Source organism: Aquila chrysaetos, chromosome 23 (assembly GCF_900496995.4).
Source record: "Aquila chrysaetos chrysaetos chromosome 23, bAquChr1.4, whole genome shotgun sequence".
Classification (NCBI taxonomy): Eukaryota; Metazoa; Chordata; class Aves; order Accipitriformes; family Accipitridae; genus Aquila; species Aquila chrysaetos.
Genome location: NC_044026.1, coordinates 3,317,447 through 3,342,327, shown reverse-complemented (window position 1 = coordinate 3,342,327; position 24,881 = coordinate 3,317,447). Strand labels below are relative to the sequence as shown.

General features: G+C 36.4%; 1 protein-coding gene across 1 annotated transcript; it reads right to left on the bottom strand.

The window, feature by feature from the left end:
- Positions 1 to 419: 419 nt before the first annotated feature.
- CDC16 (cell division cycle 16) lies at positions 420 to 24,194 on the bottom strand. Its single transcript, XM_029999064.2, has 18 exons — positions 24,010 to 24,194; positions 21,757 to 21,811; positions 21,124 to 21,221; positions 20,611 to 20,649; positions 19,661 to 19,801; positions 17,572 to 17,731; positions 16,828 to 16,922; positions 16,050 to 16,183; positions 14,252 to 14,331; positions 12,623 to 12,672; positions 11,854 to 11,927; positions 9,409 to 9,534; positions 8,648 to 8,800; positions 7,968 to 8,031; positions 6,262 to 6,323; positions 3,947 to 4,082; positions 3,246 to 3,336; positions 420 to 2,123 (listed from the first exon to the last, which is right to left on the bottom strand). The coding sequence occupies exons 1-18, from the start codon at positions 24,055 to 24,057 to the stop codon at positions 1,858 to 1,860; spliced, it is 1,872 nt and encodes a 623-aa protein (XP_029854924.1). The 5' UTR covers positions 24,058 to 24,194; the 3' UTR covers positions 420 to 1,857.
- Positions 24,195 to 24,881: the final 687 nt, after the last annotated feature.

Below are 24,881 nucleotides of genomic sequence, written 5' to 3'. Positions count from 1 at the left end.
AGTTATCTCAGATTGGCCAATAAGAATCCTTGGATAAATAAAGGCCTTCCCACCTAGCAATCTTTCTCCAAGTAGTGGTCTCTACTAACTGTATATTCCTTAGGATTCAGAACCTGGCCCCTGAGAACTCAATGGGCCATGAGACAGATGTAGTGGGATGAGAAAGAGTAGTTTACATGTTCCAGTTTTGGTATATTTTTGCATAATTTAAAAAATAAAAATCACTCAAAAGTTTGCAGTATCAACCCATCCTTTGATATCCATTCATTGGCAAAATTAAAAGTAAACATTGTCTGCCTTGAAGTTAAAAGGACCATTAATCAAGAAAGATGGACTGCTGGAAAGCGAAAATGACAGCAAGGTTTCAATACGGGTACTTGGATTCATCCCTTGTCTCTTATTTACACAAAGTACCAAAAAAGGGTATAGGAAATATTTAATGAATCGCACTAATATGTCAGGGTTTTTTATACCTTGCCCCAATAAAGTGGATGAAAATTATATTACAATAACCAAACATATACATCTTCTGCTAAAAGTATAATTGAAAATACATGTTTAAACATTAACACAAATGTACTGAGATACAGTGTAGAAATTACATTTTAGACCAGTGATTTTATTTTGCTGACTAAAACAAAAATCATTTTTGTATTTCATGAAAAATCTTTGTCTACAGAAAAATTGCTAGTTCTTGAGTTCTGAAGTACTTCACACTAAAGTCTGGACTGCTAAACTTCAGGAAATCTATTCTAAACATTAAATGCCAAAGCTTAGCTGGAAGTCACAGAGGAAAATATTGACAGCTTGTAGCATTAAGTTTTTAAGCCCCACAGAGTGACATATGCGAAAAAGGCAAGAAGAGAATGGAAGGGAAAAATTTACACAAAACATGTTCAACATTTATGCTAAGAAGACAGATAGACCTGTCCTGTTTAGTGGATGGACAAAGCACTGCTGCTGTTTCAGAGGCATACGCTTTACTTCTTCATTTTTCAGAAAACCAATGACGTTTAAAAATACCACACTTTAACGACTTGTAAAAACTGTGTATGTGTATTATTCAGTTAATCCTTTGCACTGACAACACAACTATGTGTAAAGAGAATGACCGCGGTCCCTACAGTAGTACACTGTGGCTTACAACTTCATTATAATGCTAATTGCAGGTAGGACTGATTTATCTTAATGTTTATGCCATTTATGTTTGTTGTCTAGTCAGCTTACCAAAACCAGTTCTTAAACGGTCTTTCAGTAACACAATATAGAATGATAAAGAACTGAAATTAATAACTAGGAGAAAGTATAACAGAGTAACATAGTTTGTCATCAATTTAATGTATGCCAAATTAGAGTCAAATCATGGAAAACCATTGAAATTGCTCCTTAAAGGAACACATATTTATAAAGTAGTAAGTAAAAAACTTCATGGATTTTTTTGGTCTATTTACTCAGAAAGCATTCCTCACAGACAGGATGAAAACCCAGAAGCCACAACAATACTATATTAGACTGGCTATTCAATTTAACAACATTGTAAACAGTTCCAATGTTAAGTACTATTTTTAAACCTTCACAGTCTCACTGATGGTAGACACATGGATCAGTAAACAGTTTTAAAAAAAAAGTGAATTTATTTTTTAGTTCGTCATGTATGATTAATTTTGTAGAAATAGTCCATCATGTATACTTTTTAATCATCCTTAAGGCAAGCATTATTTCTCCGGTGTTAAGTACAGAGTAGTAGTTTGAATTCATATAAAAATAGCAAATTCTTGAAAGTATAACACCATAACAAGAATGCTAAAACAAACATATTACACTTAGACAAAATGAGCTCTCTACCAGCATTTATGGTCACGTACTATGGTCTGACATTGATGTTTCTAACATCATATCACTTTCATTCATTTCAATCTCAAATGTTTCTTCCAGTGGGCGACTGGTATCTGTACTTTTCCTTTGATGTGATGTCTCTAATGTTACTATGCCACTTTCATCCAGAGTTTGTCTTTCTATGTCGAATTCTCTGAAATCCCAGGGAGGTGAAATTATGTTCTTTAATGTCTTCATTGTGTGTACATCAAAGTCATAACATCTTAATTTGTCTTTGATCTCTGTTCCTAAGAAAACAATCAAACCATTAGTTTATTCTAAGTGAACACTCGCAAAAATATCTCTCAAAGAAACTATCATCCAGAAACTACTATGATTCTCTGCTTTCAGAGCGACAGGGAGCTGTCATTGCTTAATAACTGAAGTTGAATAGCGTTGTTCTGAAAAAATCCAGCAGCCTCCTTTTTGAAAAAAGCACAATATGAGAAGTACAGCTCAGATTCAAGTGTGTTATGAGAAGTAATTGCCAATTCCCTTCCCAATTCTCTGAGAGGCTTTTTTTGTCAACTTACACACAGCATGGTTTGCATTAATGCATATCACACAGCTGCATGTTCTTCCAGATGTGTTAACTGACTACATAAGGAGCAAGACAATATTGAGAAGAAACACCTGCTTCAATTGTGCGAAAAGTCTGCAGCAAAAGCAACAGAGCACACAGATGGTTTTTACTGGCTTCAACCTCATTAACATGCTTGAACAGGACATCAACTGTGTTCATTACAGATAAATCGCTAAGTTCAATGAAGCAGAAATAGGTCGCTATGAAGTTGGGGGGGCAGAAATCTTTCACAGAATCTTTCAAACTATGGCAATATAATGTAATACTGTTATGAAGCACTTTTTTTTTTAACCATATGTAAAGCTATATTTTTGGAGGCAGAAGAATTTATCCTGTCTCCACAGAGCAGAGTTTTGACATGGTGAAAATGCCTTGCCCATGTCTCTCTACAGCAGCATTAGTGCTCTGACTTTCCAACTCCAAACTCCATATTTCTATTTTATTTTTAACCCATTCCCTTTGGTTACTAAGCTACCACAAATCAGTGTTTTCTATAAAAGAAACCATCACCACCTTCAATAGCAAAGTGTTTCTTTCTTTATACTGGTAAGAATTTAATGCCGTGATGCTTATAAAAAACAGCAGTCATCTGCAATTGCTGGTAAGTCCTGACTCATTTAGCCATAAAAAAAAAAAACAAAAAACCCCAAAAAACCCAAACAAATGGCCAAACAAAAACATACTCTACTTTGTAAGTTAGCTAGGTAATAGTAGCCAGTCTTTCTTGACATAAGACTCCTGTCAGAGGACTCGATGACTTTAAGAGTTACATTAGTGAAAGACTTACCAATGTAGGCTTCAGAATCACCAATATACATTTCTATGCAATGTCCAAGCATCGTGACTGAAAATGTGTCATCCCTCCTAAGGCCAAGGGCCTATTAAAAAAAAAAAACAGTAAAAAGTATTCAGTAGCAAATAAAACCATTTACATCTTCCGTCCACGACAGTTCTGAGTTAGTTGTTCTGTTACTCGACAATGCTATCAGAGCATAGTCTTCACCATAGAAGCAAAACATCACACAACCAAAATAATAATATCATATAAACTGGCTGTAATAGTAAGCAAGCAAAGCCCAAAGCCAAAACCAGAAAAGGATATATATACAGACAGAGAATCATTCATAAAGCATGAAGTATAAGGCATGTTGCACTGACTGTAAAATTTCTACTTCAAGGCATAGGTTGGAAATATTTTAAATTTCAGCTGCATGAGAAGTTTATGTACATAAAATGTATATGACAACTATGATATTCAATTAATTTTTAACAAAGAAGGATCCAAGTAGTAAGCTTCCCAAAGTGGCCATTTTTTACCTGGTCAATAGAAAACTTAGGAAGATTTTTCAAAAAAATTTAAGATTATAAAATAAAACACTGATGTGGAGGCTGGGTAAAATGCTGGTTCTCTGTTCCAAAACCAAACCAGAATGAAACAGTAAATAACAGAGTCTGTGACCAGCACTTTAATTTAAGCCAGTTACATACCGTATGAAAATAGTCGATTGCGCTTTCAAAATTGCCCATTAGACTATGTATGTAGCCAATGGCAGAGTAAGTAGAAGCATTTTGAGGAATTAGTACTAGAGCTTGGCGATGGTACTCCAGTGCTTCCTCGTATTTCCTGTTAGGGTTAAATACAGAAGATCTATTAGTAAGCTTCAGGGTGAAAGGTGTTTTTATAGTATTGTATTGGTGTTTTCCTTAGTTCAGTGGCATGCGATCCTGCAAGAACTTAAAAATTATTGCTATTGCTTCATACTCTGAACATAACAGAATGCACAAAAGACTCAGGGATATTGACAATTTTCTTCTTCAACGTAACTGAGGAATCATTGTTACCCTTATGTATCACAACAGCTGCCTACAGCTAGGCCCCATTTGGAGATGATCTTAGCAATCTGATATGGTAAATTCCTTTAGATGTTTAATGCCACTCATTGTAATATTAGCTTGCTTTCTGCAGCTTTCATTTTCCTCCCCAGGGGAGCAGAGGAGCAATACAAAACTAAATCACTCATTGTTCAAAATGAGAAAAGCTCTCTAGGCGGAAATTTCACAACCCTTAAGTGCTACATATACTGGTACTTTTGTCACTTCCATTTTGCTACTGTCTCTATCAGAAAAGAAGATTTACACATAATTGTAATTTCTTTCAAATATCAGCCACCCTTTCTTTAAAAATTTTCCATTAATTAGACTGCTTATTGCATTTGTTATTTTATAAAACAAGGATTAAATGTATGTTATGGCATTGCTCTGAGAAATTAAATTGTCACATTTGACATCCTAGTACCAAGTTATCAAAAATAAAGATAGCAATTGTCTATTCAGAAGAAATGTTAATGTCTATAGTTAAAATTAAATTATGCAAACAGCAATACATGAAGTTGTTAGAGGGCATTAAGTAACAATTGAGGCAGAAAAGTTATGCAACTGTTTGCTTGCTGCACGAAACTTTCACATGATTTGAGTTTTATTTTCACTCATAGTATTTACCTGTCCAATTAACTACCACTGTATTTTAACATGCTGCTTTCAAATTTCAACGACATAATGCTAGTCAGTAGACATATATCCAGTAAGTTTTTTTCATAATAGCATGTATTATGAACACTAGTAAATTAGTTATTACAGAATTTTTTAAGTTGTCAAAGCATATGTACAGTTGCCTAAATTCTCAGCTTGATTTTCCTGAAAGATGGTTTACAAGGATGTAGAAATACATTAAGCTGGCTTTCTGAACCTGAACGAACAAATAATACAATGCAAGTTGTCCTAAGTGTGATACAAACAGTTACTAACTTATTGTAGAAATTAAAAAGAGACAAAAGGAATTAAAACTGAAATAACTATTTGAAAAAAAACTGCAATTATACTCATTAACAGATTCCAGCAGCAGTGCCTTTTGTTTGATCTTGGCAGAAGGGGTAACTATTATACATCCGTATTTCATAATGACAATGAAGACTAATTGGCAATTCAAGCACAAAGCAATTACTACCAAAGCCAAAGCAGAAGTACAACTTATATCTACCATAATCACATTCTGATTAGCAGCTTTGAGACAAAGTTTACAGTATACATCAATTGGACAATTAACACCATGACCACCCCCTTCCCCCCCCCCCCCCAAAAAAAAAATTTTAAAAAGGTACTGATTACACAAAAGAAAACACTGGTTAAAATCAGATTAAGGTAGTTAATGAGAAAACATTTCTCTATGTTGAAACTGTTAAAGCTTGCATATGTACTTTGCACTTTCTTTTTCTCTTCCTAGAACAGAAATACGAGATGAAATATGAAATATTTCTGTTCTCAAAAACCATAAAGTAATATTTTATTGCTGTGTTAATATCACTGAATATTTCACTTCAATTAAAAAAAAAAACCCAAACAAACCACACATAAGCACTGATCCAAGCAATTAATCAGCACAAAACCACCTTTATGTTAATTAAATCAGGGGACATATTCAAGTATGTCAGGACTGGGACAGCAGCCAGTTAGAATTAAGACCCATACAAGGATCTGGAAGCCTACGACAAAATTTCTATCTAATAAGAATCAATAGTTAAGGAAAGGCTTTTACATTAAGTACTTTAACTTGCACAGTAAACTGGATATATGGGGCGATTAATGTATTTATGTTCACAAGCTGATTTAAGGAATCTTGTTTTTATAAGGTGATTCTACACTGCTCTCATGTGGTACATAATCTTGATATAAATGAGAAGTAGGCCTAGTGAAAATATATTTGTGCAGTATTCCAGATAAATGTAGCTCCAATACTCTCTGCTTACTTGAGTTTTCTGCAGACGTGTCCTAAGTTGTTCAATAAAGGCTCCCATTTATCAACTGTTACCTGCAAAATAATGCAACAATTCAAATAACTGCAGCTTCCCAGACTGTAACTGAATTTTGTCTACTTTAAAAAAAAAAACAACAAAAAAACGAATGAACAAGGCAATTCATTCATGAGCAAGAAAAATATCACAAGCATTTTCAATTCTTTTGAAAACACATATTAAACCTCAAAACATTTATTCAATAACTAATTTTTCTGATTTTTCCATTCCCCAAACCCAATTAAATTTCTTTAAATGGTCAGCGGTATTAAAACTTGGATGCAAACCAAACAAAATTTGTTTTCTACTTAACTATCACGTTAAGTCTCTCAGCCTAGCCCCCAAATTAGGTATGTGTAAAATAATCATAAATACTGAAGGTCTTCTTTACTGTCTTCTCCATAGTCTAACTTCATCTGCTCTAAATAAGTCAGCTCATTTACGAGGGACATAGAAGACAACCTGAACCAACAAAATCCTTAAAACAATTTTTGCTGAAATGAAAAGTCATTTGGACATTATCACATGAATTTGCGATTTATAACAATGTAAGAGTATCTCTGTATCTGTAGCTATTTTAGGCATTTCCCACTCTAATCCTAAATTTCCATTTGTGTTTATAGATATGTTGATATTTAGTACTTCTCAATAAACAAGAAAAAATGCCACACAAAAGAATTTAGGCATATGCATAAATTTAAGCCTGATCTACAAAGTTTGTGGTATTCGCATGAACAACAATACAGCTTTAACTAAAACAGAGCAACCCTATTTATATATTGGTGAATGTATAAAGTAGTTTCTGTGCAGGTTTTTTTAGTAAATGTGTGCCTTGTCCACATGAAGATTATAGTTTTTTCAGCGCTTTCCACTTTATAGAAAGTTTGTGCTCTAGAAGCAATTTCATTATCTTGATAGGAGATGCTTTGTTAACAATTATAATAGCATGAGATGGTGTCCTCATTAACTAAATTTAAGCTAAAAATTGAGAAAACCTATCTTAAAATTCACAAGAAGCCTGTCACAAGGTGGTACTGCTTTCATTAAGGCATCTTAAGTTACTCTAGCACAGTGTGTTTCTTTAGACAAGATGACGACACACAAATAAAATAAACGGTACTACCAATAGGTACGAGCTCATTTGTGTGTTCCAGCGTTTGAGGAATCAGGGTTGTAATGGCTGACTTCTGATTCACAAGAGCACCTGAACTATGAGCACATTTCCTGACAAACTTTTTGCCAGTGATTATTTTGATTACTTTCAGGAAGTTAGTTAAGCATCCCTGGGCTCATTCCCACACAGTGTCTCCATCTGGTAGAAAGACAACAAATCCATACCTACAGGATTATGTCCAAACAAAAGTGGAAGTCATTCAAGAAATGGGTAACACTTAAGGTGGCAGAAACTGTCTTCACACGTGTACCCAGTTCCACCCTCAGGTCAAGAACCATTGGTCTACTAGCACTGAAGATAATGTGTGATGATTCCTATCTAAAAACCCAACATACTCAATTACAAGTAGATGGTCCAAGTTTTAAAGTCAAATTTATATTGTATTGCTTCTATCTTAAAATAAGCACAACATATTTTGTTACAAGATATTACAGAATTTCCTGGAGTTTTACATATTTATGATCGTGCATGTTATTAAGAAAAATACCTCATTTCCAATAGCTTTGATTTTTTCCAGTGCATCAAGAAACCACTTTTCTGCAGTTTTCCAGCTAAGAATTGAGGGGGTGGGGGGAAAGAAAATTAAATTAGTGAAGAGTTTTCATTAGCAGTATGAGAAAACTGTATTACAAGGAACAGTTCTTTGACATTATTTCGTTGTGTGAGTGAAATTAGATTTAAAACCCAGTAATTTAAGTTTCGCTGTATTTTGCATGTTCTCCTAAGAGTTAACAAGACAAAGTAAAAAAATCAGAAGCAAACCAAGAATATTCACTAAACATTTCTTATATCTGTTAGGTTTTTTCAGAATATATTTGGAACCTCCTGAGCTGCCAAAACATTTTGCTGTACAAAATTTTATAGCATGTGTGCGCTTGTGTGTACAGATGCCTTTTCAAGGCATGCAACTACACAATGATGGACACACACAAGATAATAATCGATTTCTGCATGTTCCTCAAGCATTAAATTCTTTCCTCGTTCAATCTTAAACAACGAAGAACAACGTAGAAAGCAAGGGTTTAGGGTAAACACCATCTAAACTAGAACCAAAAGAAATTTTGTGTTCTGTAGTTCAATGTAAGTACTTCAGTACATATACTGGCACATTACACTTCAGAATAATCCATGTTTAAGATTGTATTTAATCCTATTTTGCAAGCTTACTCTCCATTTTGAAATGCAACCACTCCAACTTCATGCATAACAAAAGGATCTTCAGGTGCAATGCTTAAAGCTTGGCTGAAAAATCTTTCAGCTAACTTGGAGTTGTTGGTCAAACCATATTCCAGTCCAATATAGAGCATTGGCAAATGACATCTAAAAAAAAAAAACAAAACAAAAACCCAAATATGCACTTAGCAGGAATGGTGTCACAAACTATAAAGAAATGCCAACTGTGTTTGTGTATGTTCATGTACATACAAGTAAAAGCTGATTTAAATGGACTATTAACCTAAGGGGCAGTTTAGTTCTGGAGGCTTTTTCCTATTTTCCTTCATGCATTTCATTTAAAAATGGAATATGGAAGAAGTAATAATTAAATACAATGGTTTTATATGCAATATGACATGATTAGTCCACTACTCATTTTACAACCTTCTGCACAGCATGAAACAGCAAGTTATTACTATACAGCAGTTATGACTTGGTATGACAAACAGGCTTCACAAATTGCAGAGAACTTTCAGGTAGAACATAGATTACCTAAATATAAATCTTGACTTTAGAACTTATAAAATCACAACAGTAATCACAAATAATGCAGTTAAATGCAGATGATGAAATTATTTGGGTTTTTCTCTCCTTTGTTCTCTACCAGATAATTGTTGCAAATGTATTCCTACTGTTTAAAAGGATATAGGTCAATATTCTACACTATTTATGGATTAATTTTAGTTTTTCTGAATACGACATTTTTGACATACCCTTTCATGAGCTGTGCAGCTGTGAAGTATGCAGCCATTGCTTGGTCGTGCTCACTCTCAACTGCAAATGAATGTCCATATGCTATCCACGCAGGCCCATAGGTTCTCTCAAGTGTAGTAGCTTTGCTAAAACCAAAAGCAAGTCACAAGCAAACACATCTGAAATTAAATTTCATCTGCTTCAGATGACTACTTACATAACAATGCTATGCCACATAGTTAGGTATCTATTAAGATAATCTCCTGTAATGACTAGGTAAACAAAGTATCACACCTTTTCAAGAGTTCATTATATTATTTCTGTGCTGTTCATGGACAGCAGGAATTATTTGATATTACTGAACATAAGCAATGATGTAATGGGTGAATTGGGCAAAATACAGAAAACATTAGTAGTGACTCATAATGTTTTACAGAATTCTAGCTATACATTTCAAAATAAATATATCTTAGCAAATGTAAGTTTCGCAAGCAGGATATGAAAATACCAAATGAACACTTAGGTTGAACTGTGTGTTGAAGTTTTGCCATATAATTGTACCAGCCTTAACAAAAACAAAAGTATGTGTCACATTGCAGACAGTTGCTGTGCATCAGAGAAGTATAAAAAATGTCACTCAAGTCCTGAGCTGAAGACTGCAACCTAGAGTCTTTACAGAAAGATGGACTTGACAGGAACATTAGAAAGCTCTGTAGGTTATTTTCTCAGTCTGAAGGCAAAGGCATTCATAACTAAACAGCTCATGACAGATGTGCCCAATCTTTTCTAACGGCATCTGACATGGAGATTCTACCTGTTCCACAAGTAATCTATTCTATTGCTTAACTATCCTTAAACACTTCATTTTCTTCTAACATTTAATCTAAGTGTTGTTTGTCACAGTTAAACTCATTATTTCTCATCAGACATCCCAGAGAACAGTTTGTTTTCCATCTCCTAGGACAAAACTTTACATATTCAAACATTTGCATCTTCCCACCCTACATCCTAGACAGCTTCGATCACTTCAAAAACTTTCCTCATTGGCCACCTTCTCCAGAATGCTTGTTTACTACCTTCTCTCGAATTCAATTCAAATGTCTCACATCCATCTTGAGTTCTCCACATATGTTGACTTGTCAACAGCAACACATTACAAAACAGCTTTCTTGTTGTTATAAAAGACGAATTATGTTCATCACAAAACTAGTTTTCCTAATTGGTGCTGAGATCAGGTAACCCCTTTTGCAAGATCTGAAGGATGCGATAGCTCCTTCTGGAGCAGCTGGAAGGATACTTCCCTTACATGCTACGGGGCACTGCCCAGCTGTGCCTTCTATCCTGTTCAGCATGCTCCAGCATGATGTCCTGTGACTCCAAAACAACAATACGGGAGCTTGTGTTTTTATCCATGGTATCTCCAGATCCTTTTCTAAAGACTACTGCCTAGCCCACAGTTGTCCCTAGCCTTGTAGTTGTACACTATCATTCTTCTCCAAGAAATCTGGGCACCTTGTTACTATTTCACTTTTACCAGACCTTTTTTCCTCTTTGTCAGAACTACCCTCAATTTTTATGGTTTTTTTTTTGTTGTGTTTTTTTTTTTTGTTTGTTTGTTTGTTTTTTTACCCCTAAACACATCTATAGACTCTTCCTGGCTAGGGATGCTTGCAGATTTAGTAAAGATGTTCTTTATTTCACCACCAAAATCACCTATGTCACTCAGGACAGCTTCTTGAACAATTTCACACTGGTACTTGTCAGGAATTTAAATAGTTTACTCATAATAATCAGGCATTTCAACAGTCTAAATTACTAACCCATCTTTACATACATTGTTTATAAAGGTCTCGAGAAGAAAAATGAAAGCCTTACAGGTTGATTTAAGCCTTCTCTGTTTAAGCTTACAGCACCAAAACAAATGCTCTACTTCACAGCAAGGTCCTGCTCCCCAGTGCTGATAACCAATACGCATACAGAAGACCTACAGGAAAGAGCATTGGACTGACTGACCAACCTAAAAAATCCAAGGCTGCTTGTGCAAAGAAAGAACTAGTCAGCCAAATGTCAGAATTTTCTATCTAACTCTTCCCTTTAAGATAAGAAACCTGAACATGGGAGGATGCTTGAGTGTCCTTAAGCTAAGAACTGAGGCTTGATTACCCCCAGCTGTAGTTAGCTTGGCAGCGTGAGCAAATGCAGGGACTACACCTGCCCATAACACAAGGTGACTGCCAAAAGAGATTCCACATAAGTCTGTATGTCATTTTTACAGTATCTATAAGGTTGAGGTCTAAATTGCTATACCAAAAATAGGGTGTCAACAAAAGGAATATTTTAGTAGTAACCAGTTTACCAAGGCTTCTGTTTACTTTATGAGCTAACAAACAATCATGAACATTAAATATTTATTTAGCAAGTAAGCAAGAGATTCACTAAGGAAAACCAGGAAAAAAAAAATTTACCTGAGATATCTTCTGGCGTGTTCATTTTTGTGGCCAACCATGAGATAGTAGCATCCTACTGCAAACCATGACACCTACACATTAAAATCAAAATAGAATATTATTACAGATATCACACTGATTTTAGTGAAACACCACCATAGGTGATGCAAAACAGAAGAACCGATTATAATCAGAGAAGTCAGGAACATTTTCACTGAAATCACAGTCAGCTTTTTGAATTATTTGATATTACAGACAAGCTAGAACTGCTGGCATGTACGTCTCTACCTGGGTTTGTCCAGCCTCGTGAAGAGAGAGCTAAGTGGAAAGCTTATTGCCGTCTTCAATTATCTAATGGTAGGGAACACAGAAGACAGAGCTAGACTCTTCTCAGAGGTGCAGTGATAGGATGGGAGGCAATGGGTACAAGTTGCAACATGGGAAATTCAGATTGAGTAAAAGGAAAACAATTTTCACTATGAAGGTGATCAAACATTTGAAAAGGTTGCCCAGAGAGGCACAGACACTTATTACTGTAGCATTTGTTTTAAATTATTATTCAAAGTGAATATCTCACATGGAATATATTTAACAGATACTTTGTTTTAAAAAAAGAACCTTGGTATAAGAAAATTACAATGCATAGAAAATAAAAAGGAGCGAACGATTTTTATTAGCTCCATCCAGAAACAGATTTTGAATTCTGTTGCTCAAACTGACTATTACAACTTTCACGTGCTTTCACCTAGAAAAAACTACCTGATAATGAAGGCTTAGAACAACTTACAGGATTATTTGGGTACAAGTCCACCAGTTTGTGAGAAAGATAGAAAAGCTCTACATAGCAGGAAGAAACAAGAAAAAAAAAATTAAAACATGCTAAAACATTCGGATGTATCAAGCCCTTTAGCTTTCTATATAAAATATCCAGAACATCTAACATTATTAACGCACAAGTGAACAAAAATGTTTTCTGTTTAGTGGTAATGCTTCAAACCGCCTCAAAATAGATTTGGTTTTGCAATTAACTAAAAAACCCAATGCTATAAGTCTTCACGTAAATAAGCACCTATACATCCCACCCCTTAAGAATTCTGCAACAACTTAGGTCATTAGCATACATTAAAATAAATGCCTGTAGTATTACACTTCAATTTATCTTGTCAAGGTAAAACACTACTGAACTTCCTACACCTAAAAGGTATAACATACAGGCTAGATCAATCTCAAAGTAGAGTCCTGTGCATTAATATGCTGAAAATAGGACAAAAGCAAATAAATTATTATATTATTTGGAATAATTCTAAGTGATTACTTTTCAAATAAGAATACTTCTTCTAGTTATTAGAATAACTTACTACGGATTTTCTAGTAACAGTGGAAGTAATCAGATACAGGATAACAATTCTACTGCCTATGCAATTTCAAAAGAAATAGCATTACAGTACATAAAATTTCTATTTCTTCCGAGTACACTGCTCTTAAATCGATGAGTTTGTCCTAGAGTACTTTGCATCAATTCTTGGCTTCAGAAAAATCAAATATGAAAACTGGCTTACAAAATACCAACTTATTTACAAAATGCTTCTTAAGGCAGACTTGGAAGAAAAATCACGAGTAGTGGCCACATTTCAGATGTAGTTAACTGTAAAGTAACTGAAAAGTACATTACTAAACATTGAGAAGTACTAGTACACCTAATGACCTATTTCCGTACATACAATGCACCATCTTTTGAGAGACTGCAAATCATATGAGCTCCTTATTTTATATTCCAACTGGTTTTAAAGACATTCAAGCTCCTCCCTTGCTTTGGATGTTTATACACAATCTGAAATGAGAAAAAGCCATCCCAGCTGCAAGTAAGCTATTCTTCTAATTCCAGCAAAGGTGCTGCATGATTATTAACTTGTTTGAACTAAAAAGAGGCCTTCACAACAGCAAAGGCAAGGACAGTCTAGAATTTTTTCTAATATGGAAGAGCATGTCCACCTAAGCATACACACTGCTGAAGAGTTCCTTCTAGTTGAAATTAATATATTTTGTTGTGTTGTTGAACAGAAAAAGTACACCCAGATACTCTAGGAAGATCACCTCAAACCAGAAATCAAACAACAGAAATGAAGCAGTGTAGCTCACTAACTTCCTGGCTACATAGCCCAGTGGTTAAGACAGTGACACTCGTGATCACGAATGAATAAAGACTATTTGCATAACTACTCCCCACCCCACCACTGTCAGCTCTGAAACTCCCTTCTTTTCCAGTTACCACTGTTTTCTTGAAACTGCAGGTAGGAGGATAAATATATGTAGTTGTTTAAATGATACATAAGGGCGTTTCTTGGCATCCTTAATTCTTTTTTAAAATTGAAGCTTTACAATCTTCTTTTAACTCCTTAAATATTGTGTTTCTTACCATTCGCTTTATTAAGCTCCACAAGTGTCCCTATATGCACAGGTAAACAATTTGCATGGAAAGGATCTTTTTCCATCACTCTAAAAAAAAAAAAAAAAAAAAAAAAATCTGCAATGCGCATTTCAAAAATTTTAATGTTATAAGCAAGCTGCTTTTATAGTGTGTAATGTTCCAGTTAATTACCACTTTAGGCACTGGAAAACTTTGTGACTAGAAGGTGACTATTAACAGCATAATAAAGGCTATCTTAAGACCAGAAAAATAACTATTAATTTAGCTTAACAGAAGAGGATAACAGAAAATTTTTGCAAGCTGAACATACAATTAGAAAAACAGAATACAATGCACATTTGTTTGCAAGTCACTTCAATTTTAACCTGCGAACAGCAAGCAACGTTTCTGTTCATCTTTTCCATACGTTTGACAGCAACTTTCAAGCAACAGTCCTCAGCCTTCTGAGCTTAAGACTAAGCAGTATGCCTCAGGAAACATATTTAGCTCAGTTTTTAATTTTTATTTCCTGTGCTTAGAAATGGAAGATAGTCTCACAGACAACAGACTGCATGCAGGACATGGCTTGTAGGCATGCGTCCTTTTTATAAGCACTGGCATTTGGTAAACTAAGCAGAGGAAAAAAAGGATGTCTTGAAACCTGTCCACAGAATCTCTTAAATCAGAAGCACAAGTTTATGACTCCGTTCTCGGAGAAGTACACCTTGAAATAGAAGTTTAGTTGGCATTTTTAAATAGTTCAAAGTATTTCAAATGAAAAGTATAAAAGAACATATAAACAAGTACTTTAAATGGTCTCTTGAAGAGAGTCTAAAACTTTGAAGTTATGTGAACTTCTCAGACTCTCATTTCCAAGCTCTAGCATCTGTGATAGTCTCCTCCTTAGGAGACATTTACTCCTGCCACTTTTTGCTAGGCAAGATGTGGCAATTAAGTTTCAGAAACAAAGATGCAATAGTATAATTTTATTGACTTAACTGGTATAATTTATTTCAACAGGATCATGATTTTACTTGGCTGTTTAAATTCACCCTAACTATCAGCATTCTCTACAGCCTTCCCAAAAATCTTGCCTGTACTGGGTTCCATGGGATATTCCACATAGTCATGGCTTGCTTCAGTTAAGAAAAAGCTGTACTATAAAAACCCCCGACAAAACAGAACCCCCAAAAACCCATGAAACAAAAAACCCTTCTGTTTTATAATACTAATATTCAGAATCTATGCAGTACATACACAAAAAATACATTTTTCTTAAAAAGGTAGTCAGACCAGCAGAAAAAAAATAGCTCCACAACCATGTGTTCAGATTTACAGTAGTTGAGAAACAATCCATGGTGTTCTTGTGACCCATCTGACAACTGAAGAGCAGTGTATGCCCGTGCTATGTAACAGCAACACTTGGCACATCAAAATTAACATAACTTTTAATCAGCCAGAAAAATCATACTTCCTAACTGACCAACTGATCCAAACCCATTCATTCTGAAGGCCAAACAAGAAGTAGGTAGGGAACACTGAAGGTACCAGTATAAGGAAGAGGATGGATGAAGGGAAGTGCAGCATAGTGCTGATTAACTAGAGTTTTGCTTTGGATACTTCTTCTACATATCATAAAAATAATGTGTCCAGCCAGACACAAACTACACATTTTAAATACCTAGAACTTCGTATCAAATTGTTATGTATGTCAATGCATTGAACAATGATATTTGCTCTAAGTCCAGGCATAATTATTATATACACCATATGAGAAAAAAACCTCAAAGTTGCTTTGTATACTTACACTGAAGTAAGCTTGTAACACATTTTGAAATCACAGTTATAGTAATGTCTTTCAGCTAAGGATACTACCACATCCAGGTTTTCCTGAAGACCATCTACTGATTCAGGAATCAGTGTTTCACTGGGTTTATTATACTGAAAGACAAAAACAACATGTGAAACAACCACCAATCTAAAATCAGATGGTATAAGTATTAATATTTTTAGTTCTAAAAGAATATTTAAGAAGCATTAAGCTTCTTAAAATTCTTAGTTTTAAACTGAAAGTCTATAAACCATGTATTTGGTAAAATGGTTCTTTATAATATACTTAAAAGCTCATTTAGAACATGAAAGATGCTTGCCAGTGTCAATATCTTAAGTGTAGGCTGTAGAAATGAATACTGAGCAATATATAGTTGGCTTTCAGTGCTCTCACATTATCTTTCAAAAAACTAATCTGGAATAATGTTGGTATATCCCATTATTTTCAGGTAACTGACATTTTGCCTACATTATTAATGTTCTTTTTCCCCACCTAGAAGTTTGTCAAGAAATAAAGCTAAAAAAGATAATCAGAATTTCAAGTTGTGTACATTTATTTTCTGGTGTGGTGACAAAACTATTATACTACTACTCCCATAAAGTGATACCTACTGCATCATAAATTCTAAAGACACCAAAACTACAAAGCCCTTATTTATTCCAATGTTTAGAATAAATGGAATCGAAGAAAATTTACATCTGAAGTCAAGACTTACAATCAATTCTCCAGCTTTTTAGCCAGTTTTGGGGTTTACCTTTTTCAATTTATTCTCAAATAAAAAGTGAAGCAATTCTTGTTCTTCTTCTGTACATTGTCTACTAAGAGGTAGAGATTCAAGAAGTTCTTTTTCTATGTGAATTAAAAAAAAAATTGAAGTGGTCATTTACAGAAGAAATAGCAAGATCCGACATTTTAAGAACTTAAAGATGCAAAGAATTTTATGATGCTTATCCAGAAACTACAAGGAAGATAAGACTACAGATACACTAACACAGATAATACTACTAATTATGGAAATTAATGATTGAATTCTTAGTTTTTCCTTCTATACTTTCAAATAACATTTAATAAAGATGACATAACACACCACTATTTTTATTTATTCTACATGTCAAATTTTATCACTCAGAATGCTATATTAAGCAATGCCTCATATAACTAAGCAAACAGCAGTAGGTTTTGTGGATTCAAAGTCTGTCGAGTTGAGAACACAGGAAAACCATTGTTTAGGCTGGGCAAAGAGCATGGGAGTTTCCAGAGCTAACAAACAGGATAGCTGGGTTACTTTGTTTCTTTTAATTCTTAGCACTGCAAGACTGAAAAATAAAGTTCACATATAAATTTGAGCAGATTACAATTTTCACTCATTTCATACATTTCCTATTGTTAACATTTTAGTCTGTTACTTGTAGTATCACTTTAATTTTTACCCAGGAAAAAGGCGTATTGAGAAAGCAGCTAAATTTTACTTGTATTTGAGAAATACTGCTATCCAGACCTTCTTGTGCCGTCAGCATATGGTGCGACGTTAAAAGATCAAATGCTTCAAAGCAGTAAACATCAAGCTTCAAGGCCTCTTTGTAGCTGTATGTTGCTAGGGTTCTATTATCCAAAGCATCATAGATCTTCCCTCGCAAAAGGCATATAGAGCTCTTGATCTGGTGGAAAAGCAGTGCTGGAGGTCAAAGACTGAATCAATGTTTGCAATTTGGTTTTGAGCACAAATCAAATGGGCTCCCTGAAAAGTAAAAAGCATTTCATGTATGACAGAACCTGTTTTTCTAGTGCTGTCTTTAAATAAAATATTACCTCTACTATCTTAAAAAAAAAAAAAAAAAAAAAAAAAAAAAAAATGCTCTGTCAGGTTATCTACTGCCAAACGAACACATGCTTGAAATAAAGAGAAGGAAGATAGAGTTTATCTTTTCTACTTCCGGCATCCAGCTCTCTGATACTGAGTTGTGAGCTAATTATACTAAATTCCCTTCATATTCAATATAGGGAAATTGTCACTTCCAAAGGCGATTTGCTACTTTGTTGACTATTAAACCACATATTTCATGCAAGACAAGAATGACCACAGTAGAGACGAAAAAGGCCAAATGGACTCAACTACTTTGAGCAGAAAAATATATCCTTTTTTTCATTCCAAAACATAGATGTTTCAGAAACAAAAGTAGTGAAAGATTATTACCATAGTTAGCTGTGCTAAGATGTCTAATAACTAACGTTCTTTTAAAACTCCCCAGACTCACTTCAGTCAGAAGGCCACAGAAGTGTCAGCAAGTTACCTGGAGAAAGTTAACCCATGACACATCCGTGTCATCAAATTAACCAGACAGACCAGCTCTGTCAGGAGTCCGAACACTAAACAATATAGCTGCATTAACTACTAATAAACCCCAGGGGGCTGCTAAAGTGGTAATATTGTTACCAGCTCAGAGACCAGTCATTCTTACCCTGGAACTACTGTCTGTGCAAGCTAATCAAGTTTAAGTTTGAAAAAGCTACGTTCCTAAAGAGGAGTTTGATCTAAAATTTCCTGTAGCAGTACCCACTTCAGTAGTTCTCTCCTTTGGAAAACCAAACCCATCTTCACATTAGTGAACTACATTACCACAAGCATTTGTGAAGTCAAGGACTGATGAAGTTGAGGTTTTTGGCTGGGTTATTTTTCAGTCAAAATACTTTCACAATTTAGTTCAATTATCAGCCACCCAAACACCTGGGCCAGAGTACCATGAAACAGGTAGCAAGAATGAACAGCCAAAGCTGAGGACTTCTTCCTTTGCTTGCAGTGGTAGCTTACATGTTCCCATTAAGGCTCACCATAGTAACTCAGTCTAATCTGCTTCTCCGTTAAGCCCATTAATACCAGCATTCAAAATCAGTTCATACTGATGATTTAACCCATTTTGCTGCTTCGGTGTTACAGGGAAAATGCCATCTGTCAATCACCTTCACTGTAGTTTCAGCTAATAAACTTCAATTCATAACTCCAGAAGTAAAGACTCTTCACAGACTCTTCAGCCTATCCGTTGTGCCAATCCCTTTTAACTGTTGCCTACAGTGAATTTTTTCATTGAGCTTCAAAAACTTTACGTACATGTCACATAATTTTCAAGTGTGATCAAAAGATGTCCCACTGAGAACAACACTTGAGTGATTAAGGAAATATTTCATTAGAAGTAACTGGAGGAGAAGAAAACTTGCTTTGTTATCTCAGAACCTGCAGTCTAATTGAAAGAAATGTTAGTTTACATTATCAAGACTGAAATTGCAGCATAGAGCTAAAAGACTTTAAAAACCAATGCTAGATCATGAACTTCCTGCGAAGTGTCTGCAAATAATTTATGGGAAGTTGTTGAAAAGCACTCTTCATTTTTGCAAACCAAGTTACTTTCATACAGCCAAGCTAACACATGAATGACTGAAAGGAGAACAATTGAGCATTTTTGAAAATTATGTTATCGAAAAAAGAAAGCTTAAACACAGAGTTTCAGATTCATACAGCTGTAAAATCACTTCCTGACTTCACACATTTTTTTCTCAATTATAAAAACATTTGTTTAAAAAATGTCACTTACAGAGGATTGTGACATCTCCCAGTCTGTAGTAGAGTCTTTCAATCCACTTTCATCCTTCAAGTACTTTTCAAAAAGTCTTTTGTTGATTGGCTCTTCCATATCAAGAATATCCAGGGCCTGTTGATGTTCTTTTGCAGCATACTAGCCAAACATGTGCATGTAAAAAACAAGGTTGGGATTTGAAACATCTGTACATAAAGCACCAATAAACACAGTGTCACATTTCAAAGGCACAGATTATAACAACCAGCGCTTATCAGCAGGCTTTTCATGCACGCTTATTCTTATTTGGATGTATGTCATTTTACAATTGCAGTCAACTATTTTACTAGTCATCTATAATATGCAAAAAAAAATAAAATTAGCACCTACAGAAAAATCTATTATTCAGCATTACGCAATCACAGAAGCAGATATGCTTCTAAAAATAGTTAATACAGGTTTTAATAATACAATCACCTTAGTCTATAAGGAGCACATTATTCTGTTTCAAGTTTCTATATTTAATCTACCAATTGATTCAGTTGTCCTGTGAAAGCACTGCATTTTACTATTTATGTAACACATTTTACGCAGAAGTATAAAGCTGCTAACTATATTTATACAACCATAAATCACATCTCCTATGGTCAGACTACAATCAACCAATTAAAAATGTAAACATAAAGACAGGAGATGAAAATGGTTCACATTATTTCCCTGCAAAATATTATAGGAGTATTTTCCTTCCTGGAAAAAAAGGTCAGTTGGATTTCTTCAGAACAGTACCACAATGGATATCCCAGTGACCATACTAAAGGTTAAAGAATGAAATCAACTGTCACAAAATTTAAACCTGTTATTCCAATGAACATGAACATCTACATTGCCTGTCAGGTATCTAATCTTCCCAAGATGCAGCTTTTATTTAGTTTGGTTTGTCTCCAATAGAGGTTAAAATGTGTACTCACATGACACCTAGCTGCAAGGTAGCGACACGCTTCATATAACTGAAAGAGAAGTTTCATACATATTAGTTATAAAAGAGCAAGCATGTTTACTTACACTGCTAGACTCCATTTTGCTCCTTTCACCTCCAAAAATCTTTCCTGACCAAAATGACTAAGTCTGTAACACTTTTCTACTATTAAACTCTCTTACTTCACTCTTCCCTTCACCACTCATTAGCAGAGTCGAAGGACAATTTAAACAACTCCACCTGAAGCAACACTCCCCCTTCCCATACCTGCTGCAGTTACATCCTTGCATCCCTTCTCTTTTCTGCGACCCTATCTGGGGACAACAGTTTCAATCTGGTTGATTGAACACAGGGCTATACTTGGTTTAGATAAACTACATCATGCAGGGTTTTTAATTACTCTTCCCATAAACCTTACCCTTTCACAGTGAAGAAGTCACTGTGGTTAGCAGCAAAGGTTTAAAAGTGGAATAAGAGTAGCAAGTCTTTGAATAAAATGACTTACCTTATCCAACTTACGTGATCGAAGGGCATGTGCTGCCCTATGATACTGAGCTGTTAAGTAAAGACATTGGGCCAACCAGTAGATATCTTGTGGTTCCTCTAAAATAAAAGAACAAATTATAAACCATTCATTTATAATATATCATTAAACACTTTCATACAGAGTATTCACTTTTGCTTCACTAGAAAAGTATTTTTCCCCTATTCTAGCATCCCATTGAGTTACAAAGCTTTATTTTTTTATATATATATATGCATAAACAACTTATATCTTCTATCAGTAAGAGATTAAAATGAAAAAATAAACAGATTTTAACTTTAAAGACATCAGATAGTGCACTGGACAGTGAATACAAAGAATTTCATGCTACAGGTGTGTCATGAGAAGGAGACAACAGTGATACAGATCTAAAAAAAGTAGCAATTGTAGGTTACTCTGCCCTTGGACATAGGGTAGAAAAAACCAACCCAGAATTGTCTTTCTCAAAAAAGATCAGTGGGAACTGAAAAGCTTCTACACCAAACTCAAAACTTCAACATTTAAACAAACAGCTTTAAAAAAAACCATCAAAACCAAAACAGAACTCTATCAGAAAGAAGTTAATCAAAGACAATTTAAAAAGCAACTACTTACCATGAGACAGTGAAGCTACTTTGTCTGCCCAAAACAGGGCACTTTGATACTGCTGCTGTAAAAGCATGATAGAAATAATTAGTATTTATTTGGGATTAGCTTTCCTGGATTATTTTGAAATATAATATTGTAATTTGAATATAATATTGTACATAATTCACATTTCATATCTTATGCATGTAGTCTCTAATGAATGGCGATTCACATTTGAGATCTTTATAAGTTAAAAAAAATAGTTTAAAAGGGCCAGTACTGTAACTTCTAAAGGATATAAAAAAGTAATTTGAGGTGGGGTTGTTCATTTATTTTCAATAAAATGCAGGTATCTTTGACCAAAAGGTATGCCCTACATAAGTATGGCAATAGGTCATTAATTGATTTGCTATCACTGAAAAAGTAGCAAGAATCCCTCCCTTCCAGTTAAAATAAATGGTACATTTTAGAAGAAAGAGAATGCTATACATTAAAAAAAGGACATATAAATTACTTCAGGAAGCTTCAGCAGCACCATCTCTGATTAAGAAATTTTCATTCTCCAGTCAAGATGCTTTAACTATACACAAACCATAGTCCCTACCTGAATCTCCCCTTATTCTTGGATACAGTTTCACTGTTAAGTCGCCAGTTCAGTAGAAGTGGGTGAAATAGAGAACACTGGTGGCAACCAGAGATCCGATGGAAGCAGAGTTTGCAGGTATACCCCACTAACTCAGCTAAGGTTGCCATCAGGTTTGGGTGCTAGGCAAAACCTCATAGAATTGGCTGGGATTATTCTCCGAGAAGATCAGCAGGGGCTATTGTTGTTCCTTTTTATCCTTCTCCATGCTATGAGGCATAACATGCTTCCCAGGATCTGCAGGACATTTAACAGATATCCTGCCATTGCAAGGACTTGCTTGCAACACTAGAAAAGCCTTGATCACTTCTGCTCTTTCCTGCAACATTACAGTTGTGGAGTTTGTTTACAATCTTAGAGACTGTTTTACGCTTTTGGAGTAGAGGTTTGGCAGACTTTTCCAAAATGCACACTGATGGTATTCTAGTCCTCACAAAGCACCACACTCCATGACCTAAGTGGTCTCTTCTATCCTGCGTTCCCACATTCCCTACTTGATGAGGATTAAGAATGCCCAGCAAAATCACCAAGAGAATAGTTTAGTTTCAGTCTGCATTCCCAGGAAAAAAACCACAACGCACCAAAACAACAACAAAAAAAACAAAACACCAAAACCAGACCAAACCAAAGCCCCACATATATATTAGCTGTCTACAAGAACTGAGGTTTAAATAACTCTCTCAGGACCACAAAAGAAAGGCATAACCCAGGCTTACAGGGCACTATACAACTTCTGTTGAGCAGTTCTACAGTGCTATAAACTGACTGTATCACACGAAGAAGCAGTCCCATATTCCTCCCGATGCCCCTTCCTCAGAACTACACAAGTGCCTACATAGCCGTGTGGCAAAGCAGCTTGGTGAACATGTTTAACTTAAATGAGCACAGCAAAACAAAACAATAAAATCTACCAAATTAACTTAGGTCTCCAATCAATCTTCCATTCAGACCTGCTGGCCACACACATAAAGGATTTTGTGCTAACTAAAGGGATGGGTTTCTCTCAGTAGCGATGCCAGTACCGAGTCTTTGAACTAGAAATAGAGCAGCACAGTTTCATGCCATGCTTAATCTAATTTATTAATGCGTTTCCTGTTGTGAGTTGTTTTTGGTTTTTTTTTCCCCTGCAACAACACAACTACTGAATCCATCCACAAATAAAAACAAGCCCGCCCTTCCAACAGCAGTCTGCAGCGTCGCAGGTTGGAACGACGGGCATCTATAACCACCGGGTAAGCACGGCCCAACGGGGAAACAACCCGGGAGGGAAGCAGGGATCCTGCAAAAGCGCCTTCGCTACACGGCAGCCCTGCCGCTCCCACAGCTCGGCCCTCCTCCTCCTCCAAACGAGGAAAAAACCCACCCAAATCCCCCCGTTCACGCTGCTCGGAGGCCCCAGCGGAGACCGCGCAGGCGGCGAGTCCGGTCCACACCCCCCCCCCCCCTAGAGCAAACGGGGCATTATTTCAAAATTCACTCCCTCTCCCCGGCTACAGAGGCTGAAACCTGCTTCTTCCCCCCGGGAGCCGGGCCGTGAGGGGCTTCGCCCCGGGGAAAGCTAGCGGGCCAGCCGCCCCTTCCCCACCAAACCCCAATGGTCGCTTCCCTCCCTCCTTCCCTCCCTCCCCGCGCCTCACCTGGTCGATGTACTGCCGCACCCGCTTCCTCAGCCGCTCCAGGTTCATCCTCCCCCGCGGTCCGGTGGGTGAAGCTGACGGGAGGCGGCCCCAGGCGCCAAACCGGGAGCGCTGGCCTCTCCGCCCGCCCGCCCGCCGAGGCGCCTTGCCCGGCGGTACCGCGCTCAAACCCGCCCTCCTCCTTCCCTTCCCGTCCCGTCCTTCCCTCACCGCCCCTCTCGGAAACAACGCCCCGAGCGCATCGTTCCGGGAGCGCTGAGGGCCGGCGGAGCGAGGGGAAAGCCCGCCGCGGGGGCTGCTGCCCACCCCCCCCCCCCCGATACATTTGTTCTGAGACTCTTCTCCGCAGCTTTGAGGAGAAGGTTTGTCTCTGTGAGGGCTCCTATACAGACCGGTCTGCCCCGAGGACACCCCTTTGGCCACTGCGGCCTTGAGGTGAAAATATATCCTCAAGACTTCGCAGCGATGGCGGGCGGTGCGTCAGGAGGTCTTTCTACGAGTCCTTCGTCGTCCAGTCATTTTTGGTGTCACGCAGATTAGGGAAGCGTTATCTACGAGGGCACTCCTGAAAAAACATCAGCTTTTACTGCTGAAAAACAGATAACGTAAACCATTAAAATGCCTGACTTGAAATAATTCAGACGCTGGCCAACGCGTCTTGGAGCAGTACAAGAAGAGCAATCCTCTGCGTCTGCTTTGACGGCGAAGGAAAAGCTGTGTCAGTTACAGCGTGGAGAAGGCCACGAAGGTGGCAGCTGGTCGCGAGCACACAGTATTCATCTGACAAAAATGGATCCGTGCGCCCCGCCTTGATCTGTTTGCAGTAGCTACACCTTGATGTAAAACTGTTCAACTTCAGTGATTTCCTCCTG

Coding starts and splice junctions, on each gene's coding strand:
- CDC16 (XM_029999064.2), bottom strand. CDS start 24,057: ATGAACCTGGAGCGGCTGAGGAAGCGGGTGCGGCAGTACATCGACCAG. Junction 16,184..16,827: donor TTGAGAATAAATTGAAAAAG/GTAAACCCCAAA, acceptor TTTGTCTTTCAG/TATAATAAACCCAGTGAAAC. Junction 14,332..16,049: donor TGTTACAAGCTTACTTCAGT/GTAAGTATACAA, acceptor TTTTTTTTTTAG/AGTGATGGAAAAAGATCCTT.